Source organism: Neoarius graeffei, chromosome 9 (genome assembly GCF_027579695.1).
Source record: "Neoarius graeffei isolate fNeoGra1 chromosome 9, fNeoGra1.pri, whole genome shotgun sequence".
In the NCBI taxonomy this organism is placed as follows: Eukaryota; Metazoa; Chordata; class Actinopteri; order Siluriformes; family Ariidae; genus Neoarius; species Neoarius graeffei.
In genome coordinates, this window is record NC_083577.1 from 55,990,678 (window position 1) to 56,011,542 (window position 20,865).

The 20,865-nt window shown below is 41.7% G+C and overlaps 1 protein-coding gene across 3 annotated transcripts in view; it reads right to left on the minus strand.

Annotated features, from left to right (window-relative positions):
- Positions 1-20,865, minus strand: part of myo1b (myosin IB) — an 81,332-nt gene that overhangs the window by 27,157 nt on the left and 33,310 nt on the right. For all 3 annotated transcript variants that reach the window (XM_060929868.1, XM_060929867.1, XM_060929869.1), the window contains exons 4-9: positions 15,330-15,424; positions 8,492-8,596; positions 7,300-7,346; positions 5,626-5,689; positions 2,218-2,316; positions 1,667-1,770 (exon numbers count right to left, since the gene is read on the minus strand). In XM_060929868.1, the coding sequence (XP_060785851.1) occupies positions 1,667-1,770; positions 2,218-2,316; positions 5,626-5,689; positions 7,300-7,346; positions 8,492-8,596; positions 15,330-15,424 (514 nt within the window). The remainder of the gene's footprint in view (positions 1-1,666; positions 1,771-2,217; positions 2,317-5,625; positions 5,690-7,299; positions 7,347-8,491; positions 8,597-15,329; positions 15,425-20,865) is intronic.

The window sequence follows — 20,865 nt, forward strand, 5'->3', positions numbered from 1 at the left end:
CCGCTTAAAAGGTCACTGATGTCACTGTTTGCGCCGCCTAACGACATCATGTGACGTCCACCCACTTTCGCTAACTCCACCCAATGTGTCCACCCACTTCCAGCCAGCACGGTTCAGCGCGGCTGTAGTCAAAATGCAACTCCAACAGCCCCACTCAGCTCAACTCAGCCGCGTTGGTAGTGGAAAAGCGACATAAGTGTCAGCCCTGTGATGACCTGGTGACTTGTCCAGGGTGTACCCCGCCTCTCGCCCATAGTCAGCTGGGATAGGCTCCAGCTTGCCTGCGACCCTGTAGAACAAGATAAGCAGCTACAGATAACGGATGGATGTTTAAAGCAGTGATTCCCAAACTGCGGTACATGTATTAGTGGTAGGGCACAAAGCTCCACTTGGTGGTATGCAAGAGTCTTGCTGAAAGGCCTAACTCCAACTTCTTAACTTAAAAAACAAAACAAAAATAATTTGATTTCATTTTATTACAGACAACAGCAATCACAAATACATACCACATTAAAATGTAAAAATTAAATGTTAAAATAGTTTATAAATAAAATACTCGTGCATAGCCATGTAGGGTGATGTTACTAGTTCGTGCTAGGTTGGACGTAGCACATTACACATTGGCTCAACGGTAAACACCTTGACACGGTCAGATTCAGATTCCTCAGTCTCTGACTAACTAATTGACTATACCAATCCAAGCAGCTCATCCATCTCACTAAAATGGTCTGTGTATTAATTATTATTATTATTAGCAGCAGCAGTCAGGGGTGAAGAAGCACATGTGGACCTTCACCGGCCATGGTTGGTAGCTGTTGTGTGATAGGGGACACCTGTCTGGTGGTTGGGAATTGGCCACATCTAAAGTAGGGAGGAAAATTATGGGAGGCTTGTGTTTGACTCCAATTATGAAAACAGACAGCGGTCATTCCACCTTTGGAAATCAAAAAGTGTTACATTGGCTGTGACCATCCCACAGCAGGCATGTAGCACTTATTTGCAGCAGGAAACAAACGCGTAGCCACATATCCATTCTGAGGCTAAACTATGCATGATAACTCCTGGCAGGCAGCTAACTTTTCGTCCACTAGCTGTCTTTCACCTGTTGTTACAAAGGGAGACAAATTTTCCCTTGTGGTTGAAACTACTAAAATCAAATTGTTAGCTTGTATGTTATCATCATATAGATACAATAATCGTATGAACTCGAGAGCACGGCTTACTATAGCGAGGGGTGTCTGACCCTGTGGCATGCTCAGTGCTTTAGACACTGCCCTAAATTGGTGAATCCAATTTAATCAAAAACACTCAAAGGTTTAACCACTTCAAGAGCTATTTCAAAAGGATCAGGTATCACTAGTGAGTGGTTATGCCTGGTTATGCCCAGTCATACCAGTAAAGTCCACATTTTGGCTGATACAGACTTTTTTTGTAGATATAACTAGCTAATGTTAACTTTAGCTCATCTACCACATACCCATTATGCAATACGATTTATTGATGAGGTTAGCCATGATGTTGATAATCTACGGTGGTGATTGTGTGTATGTGGAAAAAATAAATAAATTATATATATATATATATATATATATATATATATATATATATATATATATATATATATATATATATACACACACACACACACACACACTGAATAACTCACCCTAACAGTCCTGAAATTTGCAGCATCATCAAGTCCATTGACTGTGGCAGAATCAAGACTTAGATAATTATATTTGCTGAAGTCCCGGTCCAACTTTAGTTTTTCTACAAAGGGGGGAGAAGAGAGAGAGAACATGACCCATTTTAGAGGTAGCCCTGAACTCCCAGATTTTTCCACTATGGAGACACACACATTTCCCATTCACTTACAATATTAAATACACCACAAACATACTTATGGTCAGCTAGGATTACAAAGGCACACTGCCCCAAGGGTCCTTCAGCTATTTGATGTCTGAAATTAAAGCCTGCTACATTGTTCTCTTTGAAAGTATGTCAATAATGGCCATGGTCCAGTAAAACAAGTGAGAACAATAGCTGCTGGCCCAGTTACTCAGGGTTTCCCCTTCTGTTACACCACCCTACGCACGCATGCACCAATCATCTCTTACCTCAGCTCTGCACAACCCCATGCAAAAGAATAATGGTCATGTGTAAAGCTGTATGTAACAAGACTAAGGACAGAGCATGTAAGAGCTTGTTGTCCCTTACTAAGTGTTTCATCTGATGCTCCAGATAACAGCTGGTAAAAGATGTGGAAGTTCCGCTCTCCTCTTGGCTGCTTCACAACACGAGATTTCTCCAAAAGATCTGAAGGAAGAAAGCATGATTATATTGGTAAGCACAACTTTTTCCTCTTTCCACTGGCCAGCTGAATCTTCAACAAGGCCACCCCCTTCAAAGTGCATCCGAGATCTGAAGAACACAAAGGTGTTCGTTTCCAGGAGGAACAAATATTTGCATACTCAAGATGCTGCAGTGTATGTAGCCTCTCATTGTCTATTGTTTGTGAAGGAACAGGAAATCTCACAGGGGAGCTCTATCTGGAAGGGTAGGAAGAATGCCTCACTACACATTAACTGCACTTATTAGAGCCAATATTGCATTCATCAGGTCTTATCTAATCATCTTGTCTATTCAGATATAGGATTCTGAATAACCATCATGCTGACAAATGTGAATTTTGACGAGCACAGGTATGCTGTATCCCTGTTGCAAGGATATCAGGTTTTGTCCCACTACTTGAAGTCCAAAAAAAGAAAAAGAAGAAAATCACTTAAGATAGAAAGCCTCAAGATCTTAAACATATACCCCCTTCACGTCATCGGGCTAGATCATGTGGATTTGGGTAGCAAATTGTACTTGAAATTTACAATAACATTTCTATTTATGGGCAACTTTCATTAACTGATGCGGTTTTATATTTAAAAACAAAAAAACCCCACACAAGACACCTATATTTTTATCATAAACCTAAATTTGTATACATTTTACACTTGGCCTTTGGAGAAATGATTAATACCAAATAAACATTAGGGGCAAGTGATTATTAGGAAGATTTGTTGAGCTGGTTTAACTCATGCCAGTGAAGGCAAAATCTCAACAATGCAAGGAGTCTATTAAAAGGCCCCTTTCCAGACTAAACTCGAAACCAAAACTCGTTATGAACTCCACCCCCCACTTTCATGTTACATGTGCTTCATACATAAACTAGAGAGGGGCAACGTGAAAGGAAAAGAAAAGCGGAAGGGATACGAAAGTTCAGAAAATCTAACTCCGACAAAGGAGACTCTTGTTTGCACTTTCACCTGATTTACATTGAGAAAGGAAAAAAAAAGAAAAAACCTACCAGCAACATACTTCAGGCCCATACAACATTTGAGGCAATTCATCTTTAATCCAAATCCATCTAATTGCATAAAATATTACTAACAAGACTGCTAAACTTAATTATTCTTAAATGTTAATCAGTAACATGCTACACTGAAACTAGCATGTCGCAGAAACACATTAGCAAGCATATTTTATTTTCCAAGTGCTTGTCTCTGGGTGTGTTAGTGGAGTCAAAACAATGGAAACTAAGAGCAGTAAAGCAGACCTGATAAACTAGAAGGACAGATATAAAAGAGTAGAGATAAAAAGTAGAGAAAGAACAAGAGAAAGTTGGACTGTGGTTGTGAACTTTCACTGGAAATTCACAGAGGGGTTTATTGATCTTATTCACGCTCCGTTTCTGCCTCACATGGACAGACAAGCCACATAAAATCAACAACTCGACTCCAGCACAATCCAGATTAAGAACATCTATTACATCAGGGCACTAATGATTTCATTAAAGGTGCCCTTCCACCAAAAACGTTTAATACTGGCTCTTTTTGAAATACCATAGTTCACTCCGAGTTGCATATGCATACTGCATGTGAAAATGTAATTCTACTCCCATTCCCTGTATTAGCTTATGAAAGAAAATAGTCCGAAAATTGAGCGAATTTGAAAAAGCCCTACGAACTTGCGTCACTTCGAAAATTAGTATTCATGCCCTAGCCCACCTTGGCTTGCGACCGCCCATGGGAAGAAAGTTCGGATTTAAGCGCGAGGAGAGAAAATCAGAGCCCATCTTGTCAGTAGCTAACGAAGAGGACCTAACAGCAAGTTGAAAACATGTCTGAACAAGTTCGTGCCTGTGTTATTTGTGGCAGTAACACATCAACGTTGCATTTCTTGCCCAAGATAGAAGAGGTGAAGAAGAAATGGTTGGAATTTATCTTTGGAGCACCACCAGCGAAGTATAATGCAGCGTTAGTACTGCGTTCTGATCATTTCAACCACAGTGACTTTTCAAACTTCGGTGCCTTCAGTAGTAGTTTTGCTTCGAGGTTGTTTTTAATACTTGGATCTGTACCGTCAAGACGATCGACCACCAGCTCACAAGCTGCAAGTAAAACATGAACTTTTTGTTACAAAATAGCATGTTCATATTCTCCACGTTAGCATGCATGACATGGTCACAAGCTAGGCAGGGATGAGAGTTTTCCGCTTTTCGGCGGATTTCCGCTTTTTCTGAGTAAAAAACGACCTTTTTATATTATGCCAAATCTGTTGAGAATTTTTTTTTTATTAATTTCGGGGGGTTGGGGTATGTTCCTTCATGCTGTTCAAACTTTATTAACTCCAACGATGTTTACACATTATTTGTAAGTCGCCATCTTTAGTCTCATTTAAATCTCGTTGAATGTGACGTAAAATTCGTGTTATCTACATTGTTATTGGTCAAAACATCGATGTCGAGACCATAATAGCCAATCAAAACAGTTTTTACAAAGACACCCACATCCGCTTGTTCTGACCCACTGGAGGTAGCGTCACAGTGCTGTTAGCCAATCAGAGGTAACACGTTTACATGTCATGAATATTAATGAGTAAGAGCTGAAATCCTGTCGTTCTCCTGCCACCCACTCCTCCACCAAGCTAGAACAGCCTGAAACAGGAGAACCACAGCATTTTTTTTTTTTCACCAAAACCAGCTCACAGGGCATTCATTCATACTAGAGACCACCGCACAATTAATGAAAAAACGATGCAATGAGACCTTTAATATTTTTTTGTGGAATAAAGCAACATAAAAGCGTGTTCAACAAATGCAGCACCATTTGGGCAAATGAGTCAAGGTGCAGACTTTAAATCTTCCCTTCGGTTTGGTCCTCTCAATGGACAGTCACAGGGAACTTATTGTCCCTTAACACACAATAGAGCAAACCGTGGCATGCAGAATTGCATAATATAGGTTGTGCGGATACTGTATCCACGGCAGACGAGCTGGGAACGTGAGAGTGTCAGAGAGTAAGACGTGCAGGAAAGGCTAATTCAAGCCCAAGCTCTTTTGAGCACACCCTGCATGTGTGTGTCCCAACCCACTAGCATAACTGCAGGAGGAGAACACACTTTGGGTGGTTTGCAGCAGGGCAGAGCTCCACTGCTGTGTGCTGCAGCCATCACTGTGACCACACAGCTGGATCTGAGAACGCTGTGGAAAAAGCACAGTTTCTGTAATAGACAGTGAGCCTCAGTGAGGCACTGTTTAACGGGTCAACCCAGTATCGATCCTGTAATTATACTCACAGTTACTGATGACGCCGCCCAATGGATCTCCTTTGAAGTCAAACTCAATGTCCATATACTTCCCCTGTGGATATAGGAGAAGATTTGCATAAAACAATAAGGAGCTACAAATAAATTGAAATAAACTAGCTTATTTTATCCCTACACAGTCAAAATAAGATACGAATGACCAGTGTGCCCCATCCCTGTGATAAGATTGCATCAAGGCCTTTAATACTGCTTCGTGGCAGTGAACATGAACCACACATCTCAACTGTGGCTTTTAATGGCAGAATAAAGGAGAAAGCAGAGAACTGCAGTGACAAACTAAAAACACAAGACTTCCACAAGAGAGCAAGTAAGAGAAATGCTTTCTCTCCCCAGCTCAGTCGGGATTATTCATAAACTAGGCTATAACTTTTTACTGCAGGAATGAACTACCAGTGAGGAAAGTGTGAAGGTGAAAGAAACTGCTCTGTATCCCTACCCAATACTAAAAAGAAACAGTAATCCTCCTGTCTGGAAGCGTCTTTCACTCCCACTTTTTTCCCCCTCCAGCCAACAGCTCTTCAAAGCTACTGCCTCATAGCTGCAGCCAAATTCAATAAAACATTTTGCCAGCTATGGGAAGTAACTGATTGTTCTTTCCCCCCAACTGTGCAGAAGAAGATGACACATTATAGTACGAGTTCAAACAGCATCCAAAAGGTCTGACAGCAGTAGCTAATGGGCTTGTGCAGAACATGTAGTGATTCTGAAGCTCTGGACTAATTGAAGAAGTCTGGGATCATGCAATGACATCAAGAAGGAATCTGAAAACGGCCCACAGGCCCCCACTCTCTTAAAAGCATGTAGTGAGCGTGAGAACACTCCTGCACAATTCTATGTCCCCTCAGATCTGCACGCTGGAATGCAATGTTTTTGTTCCCCCACTGGATGGTCCCTCTAAATGCATTTCCATGCCATGGCAATACTAACATTAACTGATGCAACACAGATACAGCATTACTAATAATATATGACCCTGGTTTACCTCTTTGTGGAATTTATTGCTTATATTTATTCCTTTTTTTTTTTTCACTTCACATTTATCCAATGACAACAGCTAATAGTGATATTGCTGAAATCTCCTCTCAGCACTCACTCAGCCATAGCCCATTACATAATGCATATCTAGTCGAAAGGATAAGCAGCTTTAAGCTCCCCAAGTCCTCATCATGCAAAACACACACACCTTGATGATCAACCTTTTCACTGCAAGCTGTTCTGTGCCTCATTCTGAGACTAAGGAACGTCTGCAGACACACCCAGCGAGTGCTGATGCATACTTTTATATATCTTGATGTAATTGCCTGGAAAGTTACAACTCATGTTCTGTTAGAATCCGGCTTTGTGCAGTAATAGTAACCATGTGAAGAACAGTAGTGCCAAACATAACCAAATGTCAGTCAATAGGCAGAAAAGCAGGATGATTCCCATCAATAGCATTTTGCACACCTGGATTCTTCCTTACAAAATATATTAACAGCCACAAAAACCATTAAAAGGGGAGGGGGGAGAAGGGCCATTTTGGCAGGATTTGTTACTAGAAATAAAAACACTACACGAGCTTAATCTTATGTAAACGAAAGACACTTGGTGTGATCCAGCCACAGTACACACTGCCAGAAAACAGACAGCTAGACAGATACTCACAAATCGGGAGGAGTTGTCATTCCTCACAGTTTTGGCATTCCCAAAAGCTGCAAAGGGGAAACGTATACCAAGTTAGTGACAAAGTGTAGTAAATTTCCCTACTGGTAGCTATTGACAATGCTTGTACGAGTATTTTTTTTTTTTTTTAAATCTAACGTTTGTAAGGTTTATGGCCCATATAGTCATTTTTAGCCTCCAATTAAACTTGCTGTAGCTTCATGAGCATGACTGATAAGAACCAGTGTGTTAAAATTGGAAGCACTTTTTTTTTTTTTTAAGACTTTGGACTACACTGCTTTAGTTTTGGCTGCGCAGAGCAAGTACAGGAGTGAAGCCATGGGGCAGGAAGTCTGCTGAGCCTCAGGAGTGGAGATCATTACAGCCAACAGCTAAACTCTCACAGATGTGGAACTCGGCTGGGCACTCCATTGCTCATGGGCATTTCCTGTGCATGGCCCCACGTTTAAAACACACATTCCAGTCTGCGATCAGCAGAGAGCTTTGTGCTCCATTAACAGTCAAAAGCAGGCAGCTGAAGGAAGGGCAACACTAAGAAAATGGGGGGCCAGAATATCTTAGCGACCCTGTTATCAAGCGTGTCAAGAGCAAGTTTTGAACTCCTTGCTTGTTTAGAAGTGAGACTCAGCCATTTGAACTTAAACGATATCAGCACAAGATGCAGCCAGGCCAAAAGTGAGGTAGATAACCCACCTTTGTGGCAACCTCCTGAACAAAACAAGTGTGTGCCTGGTAGAACAGGCATTTCATTTGTGTGTAGATCAAAAGCCTATTTGATCAGGTGAATTTCCTGAGGCTCCGATACCTTATTAGTGGTTGAGATGGACAGATTCTTAACACATGCTCACTATTGAGTGGTCAGGCTAAAACCTGAAGGACTGTATACTTTATATTAAATATATTCATTATAATTTGTAACTCCGTGTTATCCGAAAGCTACGCGAATTCTAAATTACATAAAATTGAGAAACTGAAAAGTCAAAATAATAATTAAAACGTTAAGTACATCACTTATTTTAATACCATCATGATATGGCATCTATCCATTATAACAGAAACTGAGCTTTTAAATTGGTTTTAGTTTTATATCCAGTTCGGCATGGAACAAAATTAACTGATAAAATGCTTTTTAGATGAAGGTGGTGTGATGAAGGTAACAGAGCCTTACACATACCTTCTAGTACAGGATTGGATTGTAGCAGCTGTTCTTTCACTTTGTTCACTTCCTGGCCCTTGCCACACACCGCTGCCACATATGACATCACCAGCTTGCTGGCCTCTGGAACACACAGTACAACAAAAGAGGTCAGAGGTCACACTTCCAGATGAAACAAGACCGCACCCCAAAATCCCCCTTACATCATTTCAGTCAGCTCAGCTTTCCCACCCCACCCTGATCCACTACAGCCACACACTTCCTCTGCTCACAAAAAGCAAAGTTAATTCCGTTTAGCCCACATTTAATATCATTGCAATGAAATGGCAAATCATTAAATTGGTACAGGGCCAAATCCCAATCCTAGTGTTCAAAAGTCTCTCATGTACTTAATCCAGGATGCAATGTAAATTACTCTTCCATATCTATATTATGCTGTTCTTGAGCTTATGACAAACTTTGGTGAATTGTAAAAAACCCGGTATGAGAATCGTCCTGGACATGAAGAGGAATGAAAATCATACTAGGTTTAGTGATCGTTACTGCTGATCACTCTATGCAGATTTTTTTTTTCCATGCCAGAATACATTAAATAAGTTGTGTGAGGCAAATAGCTGAAACTCATTAGAAGATAAAATAAATAGCTAAGAGAAGGAAGAGGGGGAGAAAAAAGCAGGACTTCAGAAGATTTAATATATGAAAAACATTTAAAAGTAAACAGTATGGCAGACAAAATCAGAGTCAAGTCATATGATGTGGATGGAAGCATACAAATCATGTAGATGACCATGTTGCCCATCAGTTAAGTCTAGTCAGCAAACAAAACTACTGAAGTATTAACGCAAGTGTAGTGTTTCCAACACTGATCTATACCCCCCCCAATTTTTTTTTTTTAAGCGTCAATGCAGCCATAATATTAACTAGCAGATAACATACTTGTGTGTCAAAAATAAAAAGGTTCATCCTTAAATAACTTTTTAGATGACACAAAGTGACAAACCTGATGCCTATCCAGCAGCAGCTCATGACCATAGATTTAGGTGGGGCAGGAAGACCTTAAATGACGTGGTCTCAACCAAAACCAAGTGTAGCTACAGTACAGACTACTATCTAGTGAATTTTACAAGTAACCCTGAAATAGGCTGTTGAGTGTAAACATATCATGCAGTCCAACCGCTCAAATTTAGCAGTGTTAGATGTACCTTCATTGACATGTTCAGTACAATGAAGCACACACAAAAGGAACTAATCATTAACCAGGGCTGCTGCAAAACTTCCAGACCAACATCAAGAACCACACAATAGAACTAAAACAATCTCTAAAAATTTGTGCATTGGAAAAGGGGGACATTTTTATTCTTTTTCCTTAGCCAATAAAGTTTTATCTAATCTAATATACACACTTCTGAGAAAAACAACATTTAACAGTTATTCCACAAAATCGAGTCGGACATGAGCTGATAGCCAAGGAGGTGTAGCATTCACTGGATTTTGAGAAATGGAGCATTTTTATTTTTTGCAAATCCAATAAATAAAAACTTTACAAAACCATTTCTACTTAGAATGTAAACACACCAGTGAAATGACAGTAGCAATTTGTGAAATGTGCAATAATTTTGTGTGTGTGTGGGGGGGGGGGGATACAGTCTTACTATCAAATACTTTTATTGTATTTTGTGGGGTTTTGTTTTCGAGTAGAGTTTTTATTTTCTCCTTGGTTGGTTCAGCAACACACTGCCATTTTGTTTTTCTCTACTCACGGTATATGAACTGATTGGCTACTCTACTACTAGTCTATATAGCGTGCGATTGCTCAGATCCAGTGAATGTGGACAGAATAAAAAACAGTTATTCCACTCAATCTCGTCATACATGGCTTATAGCAGATTCGGTGCTATGTGCCTTGTTGGCTATCCACTCATGTATGACTCAACTTCGTGGAATAACTGCTATCTATCTAATATATTATATGGACACTAGTGTTTTACTGGGAAACACACCACTCGTATTTTTCATACATGCCACATCCGGGACATGCAGATTCAAAATGACGACATAAATCTCTATACATTACTCTTGAGGAAATCAATGAATTTTGATAAATTTGGGTACTTTGTGAATGTGTCGATATTTAAAAAAAATAAATAAATAAAAAAAAAATCACATGTTGGCTTGAAGATACGAAGTTTATTTTCTCGCGTTGAAAAACCTGCATTTTTCATACAAAATACATCACGGATCTGAGTGGCATATTTTACGTCGATGACGTCACTTCCAGTGTTTTCTCGCCGACATGATGCGCGTTGTCAAAATGGCAAACCGGTTCAAAATTAAAATTCTTTTTAATAACTTGTGTATTTTTGTGGCTGTGTATGTAATATATAAATAGAGATCTCACCACATGTTGGCTTGAAGATATGAAGTTTATCTTCATGTTGAAAGATTTTCACTCTTTCACAAGTGAGCAAAGCAAACATGTTCATTACTCAAAAATAAACTTCATACATGCGACCGTGTAATATCCTCTCTTTATTTATCTCTCTCTCACCCTTATGAACTCTGCAATTTAATTAATTGTGGCCATCAGAGAGGCACACTTATAAATTAATTCTATAACTTGTATACCCAAACACTTATCAGCCTTTAAACTACACAAATGAGAAAGTGATGACAAAAATCCCAAATAAATCTCGTTACTTGCTCACTGGAGGACCTGAATTTAAATGTAAGAGCAAACAAACATGCTAAAACAGTATGCCATTTCAGGTTCCCTGTACTGTATATGCAAAACAGTTGGTCATGTTGACAAAATATCAGTCTGTCAGTCACCAGGCATGGTAAAAAGCAGAGGAAATGCTGACATCATTCTCTGCAGGTCTCTAGCAAGCCCAAACAAAGCACAGCTGAGCTGGTGCTGGAGTGACAGGCTAAAGTGGAGCATATTCACACTGAGAGAAGACCTCAGCATAACCTCATCCACTCTTTAAAGCTGTGCTCCAGACCTGGCAGACTGCTCCATCACATGGTGCCTGAAATCATTTCACTGTGGTCCAACAAGCATGCTACTTTTGAAGACGGGCAGGAAGCGCTCATATTTCAGCAGAACTATCATTAGTTTGTAAAAACAAATGAACTGAAGAAGTTTATGACTAGTGAGGGATTAGGAGCTATAAACACAGACATACAAGCCCTGGCCTTTAGGAAAGTATAAGATGGTCACCATGTGTGAATACTAAATGGAGGTCAAAAGTGATACTCATACCAATGAAAACTTGCAACTTTTTCTATAGACCCCTTCGCAGTAAACGTCATGCATATGCACGAGGAAATTGCACGCGCAGCCTGGACCCAAAAAAGACTCGGCGACGAGAAGAAATATTTGGAAGAAATGCCTAGTTGTTGTGTTGTCAAGTGTCAGAATCGTAGCAGTGATGGGGTTAAAATGTACAGAATTCCAGCAGGATCTCACCCATTCCAAAAAAAATATATATACATCTCAAATCGCCTATGTCTATGGCTACAAGCCATCAAACGTGTAGACTGGGATGAAAGCACCATCAAAAATGCGCGGGTTTGCAGCGCCCACTTCATCACAGGTAAGATCAGGCTATTTATTAAGTCTCTTATTCTTTCTAGTCTTCGTTTATTGATGTAGCAAAACACTTTGGTAACGTTTGTCTGATTAGCTGGGTCATATGGCCCTTTTCCACTACCCTTTTTCAGCTCGGTTCAGCTCACTTCAGCCCAACACGGCTCGCGTTTCGACTACCAAAGAACAGCACGACTCCGCTCGCTTCAGCCCTGCTTAGCCCCTAAAACTCGCACCGTTTTGGAGTGGGGCTGAAGCGAGCCAAAGCGAGCCAAGTGAGGCTGGGGGCGTGAGCAGACACTCCCCTGTGCACTGATTGGTGAGGAGGGTCCTCACATGCCCACACACGCCCCGCGAGCACGCTGGGATCTGTAAACACCGTAAACCCGGAAGAATAATAATTACGAATTACGAGAATTTCTGAAGCCTTATGCGCCTCGCCTCATCTATACGCTCTTACCAGTATCTGTTGGCGTTGTCGGTGACAACAAGCCACAGCACCAAGACCAGCAACACTAACGACTCCATGTCCTCCACGTTTATTGTTTACTATTCGGGTTGTGAGACTACCGCTTAAAAGATCACTGATGTCACTGTTTGCGCCGATTAACGACATCACGTGACGTCCACCCGCTTTCGCTAACTCCACCCAATGTGTCCACCCACTTCCAGCCAGCACGGTTCAGCGCGGTTGTAGTCGAAATGCAACTTCAATAGCCCCGCTCAGCTCGACTCAGCCCAACTCGGCACGGCACGGCTCAGCCCAACTCAGCCGCGTTTGTAGTGGAAAAACGGCAATAGTTACACAATGTAATGAATATCGTTAGCATGTTAACTTAGCTTTGCATGCAATTTTGTTTGTAGGAGAGGTCTCGCTTGACTCAAGCAGTCCAGATTTTGTGCCATCATTATTTGTGTATGCCGAAAATCACAATTTTAAAGCAAGGATGGAAAGGTAAAATTGTGTGCCCTCACTAAATGCCAACTTACGTTGACTGCTCTAACCTAGCTCCCGCCCCGTTCAGTTTCATTTCTGCTCTCTGCCTCTCGCTTTTTACGCAGCTCTGATTTCTCTTAGCTGCACTCTTTACACTATCATTCCTTTCATGCCATTACCTCCTGCAAATTGCTGTTTAGTGTTGGTATTTGCTGTTGTAGCTAAAGCCACATTAGCATCACACCACTGGCATAATTTGATTAAAACAAAATGAATATGAATGTCCTATTGTTAAATCAAGTTGTAGTCTCGCTGTAACCAGAATGTTGATGGCAGGCTACTTTTGTAAATAGGTTTTTTTTTTTTTTTTGAGTTTGACATTTTTTGTAAATAGTATGACTGCCTTCAGGTATCAGAGGAAAATGAGGAGGGAACTTACTAACATCGTCCGTCCACTCTTTAATTAAATACGGATCCGGTAGACGATGTCCACTTGTTAGAGTTAACTTATTTATGTAGCATTCTCGATCTTGTAACGACAATTGTTTTGCATAATCTGACAGCTCATAACGCCGGTCTATGGGCAGCGCCATTGTTTCTGAGTCCAGGCTGCGTGTGCATCCTGGCAACAGTCGGTTTGTTTACAAACATGCAAAGGGGTCTATTGATGCTAGACTACACCTGGCAAACATTTATGGTTCTTTATCTGGCTCCAATATTACAGATGAGAAATTCTCCACATGCAAAAACATACAAAGAATAGAAACACTTATTGCTTCTTTATCGAAGTCGTCAAAGTCCTTCCCGCACCATTCATGGCACGTTTGGCGGCCCCGATCTCAGTTTCGTAGCCCTTGGCCTCTCGCCTATATTACATAGCTAGGGTTACAGTGGGGGGGCTAGTCCTCTGGTAACCGCGAGAGTTTGTCTCCCCACGCGCATCTGGCAAGGCACGCCGCAATACAGATGGCAGTAGGCACCATTTTTATGATTGTCTTTTATCAAAGTAGGCCAATACAAAATTCCAGCATATTTTGTAGATGAAAATTAGAATAATTAAAAAACACCTGTACCGTTTATATATTCAATTGCTACAAGTTAAAACATCAGCACAGATTAAGTTTTATGATCTATTGAAAAATGCCAGGGCGGCACGGTGGTGTAGTGGTTAGCGCTGTCGCCTCACAGCAAGAAGGTCCGGGTTCGAGCCCCGTGGCCGGCGAGGGCCTTTCTGTGCGGAGTTTGCATGTTATCTCCGTGTCCACATAGGTTTCCTCCGGGTGCTCCGGTTTCCCCCACAGTCCAAAGACATGCAGGTTAGGTTAACTGGTGACTCTAAGGCTACGTTTACATTACGTCGAATCAGCGGATCATCAGATTAACGTTCTTAAAACGATTCGCGTTGACACTAAAACTGTTAGCCGTGCACACAGCAACACCAATACACGGATACGCTCGGCTCTGCAGGCATCCTGCGCTCCAAATCACTCCGCCCTGAACAGCGAGTGCCCTCTGGAGGGTGCGCACTCCAGCCCTGCGCAGCTCACACAGCGCGCGAGTGAAGTGCACAAGCCACGATTCGGGACTGAGCCGCTGTGTGTGTGATCCCAGCGCATATCACTTAGTACTTGCAAGTGGAAGGATGGCAAGCCTAAAGACAATCATAACTACACAATGGGCAGTATTTGCATCAGTATTTGCAGTATTTTCATACTTTTATACTCTTTAATGAAAGGTGATACAAGGCGGAAGTCCGCGCCGTTTTTCAGCAGTCGCGTCACATGACCAACGCCAGCGAATCAGGAAGGTGGATGTCACAGTGACGTTGTCCAATGAGGACGCCAGCTAGAGCTCAGCACAGCGTATTCGCGTATCTCAATGTTTACACAGCACCGGACCAGATACGATCTAGATTGAATACGTGGACGCTGGCGGATTCCCGTTTCCCGGCTTTTCCAGGTGGTTTAATGTAAACGGACAGTGCATCCGCGAAGAAAACGAGACAGATACGGTCTAATGTAAACGTAGCCTAAATTGACCGTAGGTGTGAATGTGAATGGTTGTCTGTGTCTATGTGTCAGCCCTGTGATGACCTGGCGACTTGTCCAGGGTGTACCCCGCCTTTCGCCTGTAGTCAGCTGGGATAGGCTCCAGCTTGCCTGCGACCCTGTAGAACAGGATAAAGTGGCAAGAGATAATGAGATATGAAAAATGCCATGCAGAAGTGTCACTTTGTTCACATACTGTTCTGCTATGCAAAAGGCCACGTAGAGTTTAAAAAAAAAAAAAAAAAAATATACTCAATCTAACAAGGCTCACATCAGACTTACCAGTCTTTCCTGCACCGCTTTCTCCAGTTATGAGGATGCACTGGTCTTTATCTTGATCCCGAAGAGACCGATATGCTTCATCTGCCAGAGCATAACTGCAAGGCAAAATATATTATATATAGGTCATAAACATGCAAGGTTTAACATCCCCCCCCCCCCCCCCCCACACACACAACTGTACTCTGAAACCCATGCACTCCTTGAAGGGTCCCAGTTCAACTTTAAAACACATTAGGCTTCCCAACCTCATAGAAAAGCTTTCTCCATCTTCAGTCGTGTGAGAGAGGAGAGGAAATGCATGGTTAGAAGTGCTTGTGCACACCATATGTCGGCTAAACAGCACATTGCAATCTTGGACAGAATTAAGTCGCAGCCGTATAACAGTCAACAAATTTGTTGAATCAAGAGATGGAATTTTGCTTTACTGGTTTATTATAAATGTTCTCACTCACTCAAAAACCTTTGTAATTGCTCACAGTCACTACGTTTACATGCACATAGAGAGAATCGAATTTCTGCCGTTGCTCGACTAAAATCGAAGTTCAAAATGCCATGTATACACCTTAATTCGGCTGAAATTGAACCGAACTTGATTTCTCGGAATCGAGCTACACGACCTAGTTTATGCGATTTCTGCCGAGCTACTTTGTGCATGTATACCCTATCGAGCTAGTTGTCGAGCTACTTCCGGAAGTGACGAGACCACAAGCGGGAAACACAACAGCCTCGGTTGGCATGACAACAATAGCAGCGAGCAGCAGAAGAGGTCAGGAGGAACAAACGAAGAAGAGAAAATGGCGATGTAGAGCTCTCTGAAGTGTGGGTGGAGCACAGAGGACGGCAGGACAAAGCTTCTGGTACTAATAGGCTTTTTATTGTCAGACTTTTCAGTTTAACAGCCTACTTTTATTCTTGAGAGAAAAACACACGCGCACACGCGCTGTGTTCTAGTCCCGGGATGAGCTGTCCTCTCTGCTCTCCCTCTGCCTCCTTAAATAGGGCGCGGTTACTGGGAAGACACACAAACAGGTTAATTACCGTCAGGTGTAGTTATTCTGCCACTCACCTTCCCTGGCTCCGCCCTCCTGTCACAGACCGGCGCTTGACCACGCCCCCACTGCCACAGGCAAGCAGAAACGTGCACTTCTGGAGCAATGAGGAGACAGTTCATGCTCATTCAGCTTAAGGAGTTGAATATATTAAAATTCATGGACGGGAGAAAAACGCGCAATGGAGAACACGGAACTGAAAACTTTGTTTACACTCTTGAATAGCTCTTCTTCATGACGACAACCGGAAGTGTACCAACACGATGGGGCGTGTTGCGCCACCTGTGGCTCGGGTGTACAATGCACCTCACACAATAGCCCGATTTCAGTTGTGTGCATGTACGATTGGATTTCTCTGGCACCCTGCTGGGACCTTCAGCTCGATTACCGACAGCAGCTCGATTTGGATGTGCATGTAAACGTAGTCACTGAGTTACTTTTAACTTCGATTATGAACATGCAAGTATAACATCTAGGAATTCATCACAGAAATGTTACATTTTAAGTTCTCAAATTGTCCTACACTGAGAAGGCCGTATAACAATAGAGCAATTCCAGCGTTATGGACGTGACACTTGAACTCAAAATGGCAACAAATGACCCAATGCATGTTTTATTGTCTCCCAGTATTTAAACAGGTGTTGCATATTTTAAAGCTGTACCATACTGGAGAAGTGATAGAACAAGAACAATTCCCATAGTACATCTAGGGCATGCCAGAAAATGCCAATAAAAGATGCATTATGGATGTGACAGAAAAAGTATCACTTTTCTTGGGTGACTGTACATTATCAAACTCTGTGAAATTGTAAACCTAATGTCGAAATGGAGATATCCATTTGATAGAGGGGTCCAAGGTGAATATTAAAAAAATCTTTGTTTAAAATATTTTGTATTTCATGCAGAGTTTCGGAAGGAAAAGTCAGCGTTATGGATGTGACGAAATTCCGTTATGGATATGACGCGTCTGAAATAGACATGGCATATGTTTAGAAAATCAGCAATTTAACCACCATAACCCTTTGAAAAACTCTAAATATCAGCTAAAACTATCAAAGTTCTTAAATAATATTTAGGATGGCTATTGTTTTGCTGTTTTGTGGATTTTAGCATACATTTCTGTGGCTTGTGGCAATAATATAGAATTGTACATGATCAAAGTTGATTTTAGCTTGGGTTTTACATTATAAGAAAGAAAGACTGACACATTAAGGTGAAGGGAACAATTCTTGTGACAACTTGGTTCAACTTATTCACATCTGTAAAATACAGGCCTAGGCGATATCTCCGGGAGTGGTTTTGATGTATTACATGTTGCTTTATTTTTGCATGGTGAGGTTGACATTTACATGGAATTGCCCAATATGATTGCGATTGATTTTCTTGCCTGTAACTACACAAAATAAATGCCACCAGTACAGAGAAGCTCCGAGATAGACAGCGCATATGGGTGATGACGTATGCTCCAACAATCACAATCAGACTCAAACGGCCCACATTCTGTGTCGACCCCATTTAATTTCACTTCCATTATGCCGCAACACTTTAATCTCCTCAGCTCGGCAGCTAACTCACTCAGGCTCCCAGTTTTCCCTCCGTCTGTACTTTTCTACAATCATTACCCAGGAATGTTCCAGAACCACCACTAATAATAGCTCTGATTGTGAGGGAAATGTTGCATGTAGTTTCCCTTCTGTAAAACATTTAGAAAAAACACATGAGACTAGAGTCTGCAGGGAATTCTGTGCTGCCTGTATACATGTTATATATGTACTCAACTCCAGAATAACTACCAACTCTCATGAAATAATAAAAACTGAGAATTATACAGGGAGGGATATAAACAAATGATTACTAATTTCACAGAGCTGGCACATCACAATTGCAAAGTGACACTAAACAAAATCAATAAAGAACATGATACTTCATTCTTAAACTCATTAGCTATCTTGCTCAACTTTTGCCTCCTGCTAAAATTATCACACCGTTACAAAGTTTGGGTCCTTTATTATTTTAGATACATAATGGCCCTGGTTCCAACAGCGACATGGAAATATCCTGGAATCTCTATAAACACATACCTAATCAAAAACTACTCAAACGAATCAATCATTCATTCCCCTTAAATCACTCATCACCACATCATGCTGCTCAAAGCAAAACCTAGCTAAGACAGTCCAAGTGATCCTAACTGCAAATGGATGTCCACCCGTGCTCAGTATAGAAAGGGAAGCAAAAAACTGGAAATGGCAATCGAAATGGGTGGAGGCTTGGCCCATGTGGAAATGGGCACAGTATGAGAGGGTGTGTGTGTGTGTGTGTGTGTGTGTGTGTGTGTGTGTGTGTGTGTGTGTGTGTGTGAGAGAGAGAGACAGACACATGAAGCATTACATCACAAAAGAAACGTGCAGAGTCTAGAGAACAGATGTTTGTGCTTTGTGGGCGAGTGTGGAAGCACAACATAAGCCATACAAAGGAAGATGATAGCAGAATTACCATCAGCCTTCAATGGGGAAGCAGGACAACAGGGAGGGGCAGATGGGATTGTGACTCTGGTTATCATGAACATGAAAAGCATTACATCTGAATATGAAAAGAGCCCATCATGTATCCTCTGAGCTTTCAGTGGGGTGCCTAGTCACCAAAACACCCCACCAAACAGGGAGGGGAGACGCATCAGATTCGCCACAGGCCATCTTGCATAGCTCCAAGCTGCACAAGGAAAAATACATTTAAACACGCACAGTGTGCCTGAATTTGTATTCTTAAATAGGTGTGCTACTGTAATTGATGCAAAGCCTAGCATGCGGAAATCAAAAACATCTGACATCAAAAGCAGGCAGCTGGTAAGGCTATGCCCCGAGACCTCCGCATCTGACCAGAGGCTGAAAGAGGATTTTTCTGTGGAGGATGGGGAGGTGCCTGGCACACCCAGCAGCACCAGCTTGTAGAAGAATGACCTGTAATTTCAGTTTCCTTGCGGCAGCATTGAGGCTAAAAGCCACAACATGATTCAAATGTTGAAAATAGCATGTCCTTCCACTGGTAGCCTTGAGAAGGTGGCAGTGTAGGGAAATAAGCAGGATCAACCAAGATGAACTTTTAGACTGGATTACAGAATACACAGTAATAAACTTTAGGGTCCATGTTTGAAAATGGTGATCTGAAGCCAAAGTGATACCAAAAAGTAATGCATGCAATTATGAACATTAAGCAAATTAAGGCAGGATAATACTGTACAGCCACACAGTAGCATAATGCTCCCGGTCTGGCCACTCTTGGGGAACAGATCTGAGGGGAGAACTCAAATAGTGATCTTAAAAAGACCTACAGCCAAGTCTGAAGAGAGTAAGCAGTCTGAGCCCATCCTGAAACTGCAGCATGGGAGTTAATTTGTTGGCTCATCACCTGCAAAATGAAGAGCAGGGACCAGGTGCAATGCCAGTATTAACCATGTGCCACAGGACAAAGAATCAATGGGCAACCCAGTACTCACTTGAGACTTGTATTTGGCTTTAGAGCATTTGAGATTCCCTTAGCACGAGCTAGAATCTGTGGCAACAAATTGAGTAGTCTTGGCTGGGAGGGAGGGACAGATGGACAGATGCTGCACACATTTAAGGCAGGGCCAACAACTTCAGACCTGCATGAAAAATTTCCAGCCACATCCATAACTTACTCCCATCACTCTAGCCCATGGCCAGTGAAAACTATACATTGCAGCTACTAAAACTAGATTTAAAATGTAAAGGGAAGGAACTCCTAAGATCCTTCCTCTACAGTCTGGCTTTTTGTTTCCTTCCCTCTACTGTAATAGTGGAGGACATCACTGTCAGCTGGGCATGGTTCCAAGGGGCTATGAAACCTGACAGACTCCCCAATAGAGCTTCCAGTTTCCCTTTTGACTTTGCTGTCATAAAGGCTTTCCCACCACTGTAGGATGTGGAACCAAGGAGAAGATCAGAGAATATGGACTTCCTACAAACTCAGATTCTGGACTTTACTGTATAATTTGAGTCAGTACACTGTATAGTACATACATGCAGTACTGGTCACATATAAAGGCATTTAAAAAAACAAAAAACAATCTTTTTAATTTAAGCAGTACCAGAATACATCATTGTACGGAAGTCTGCAATATGTTGCAGTGTTTGGTGATGAAGTAGTGGCACAAGATTTGGATAGAATCATGAGACAAAAGGAGCTTTGCCCAGACTTCTGTACTCTGCAGGATTTCCGTATCGTGTTGAATGACCTGCAGGGGAAATGGAGGTGTTCCTTCTGAGATGACCAGGTGGCATTGGGAATATGATGTCGTACAGCAGACAATGGGCTGTAAATACCACACAGGACCAAAAGGTTCAAAACCCACAAGTGCAATCAGCCAGGTGGCAGTAAACCATTCAATTATTTCCTACTGAAAAATGAAACAGTTAAAAAAAAAAAAAAAAAAAATTTAGGAGGGACAACGTGCGGTGTCCAATTTG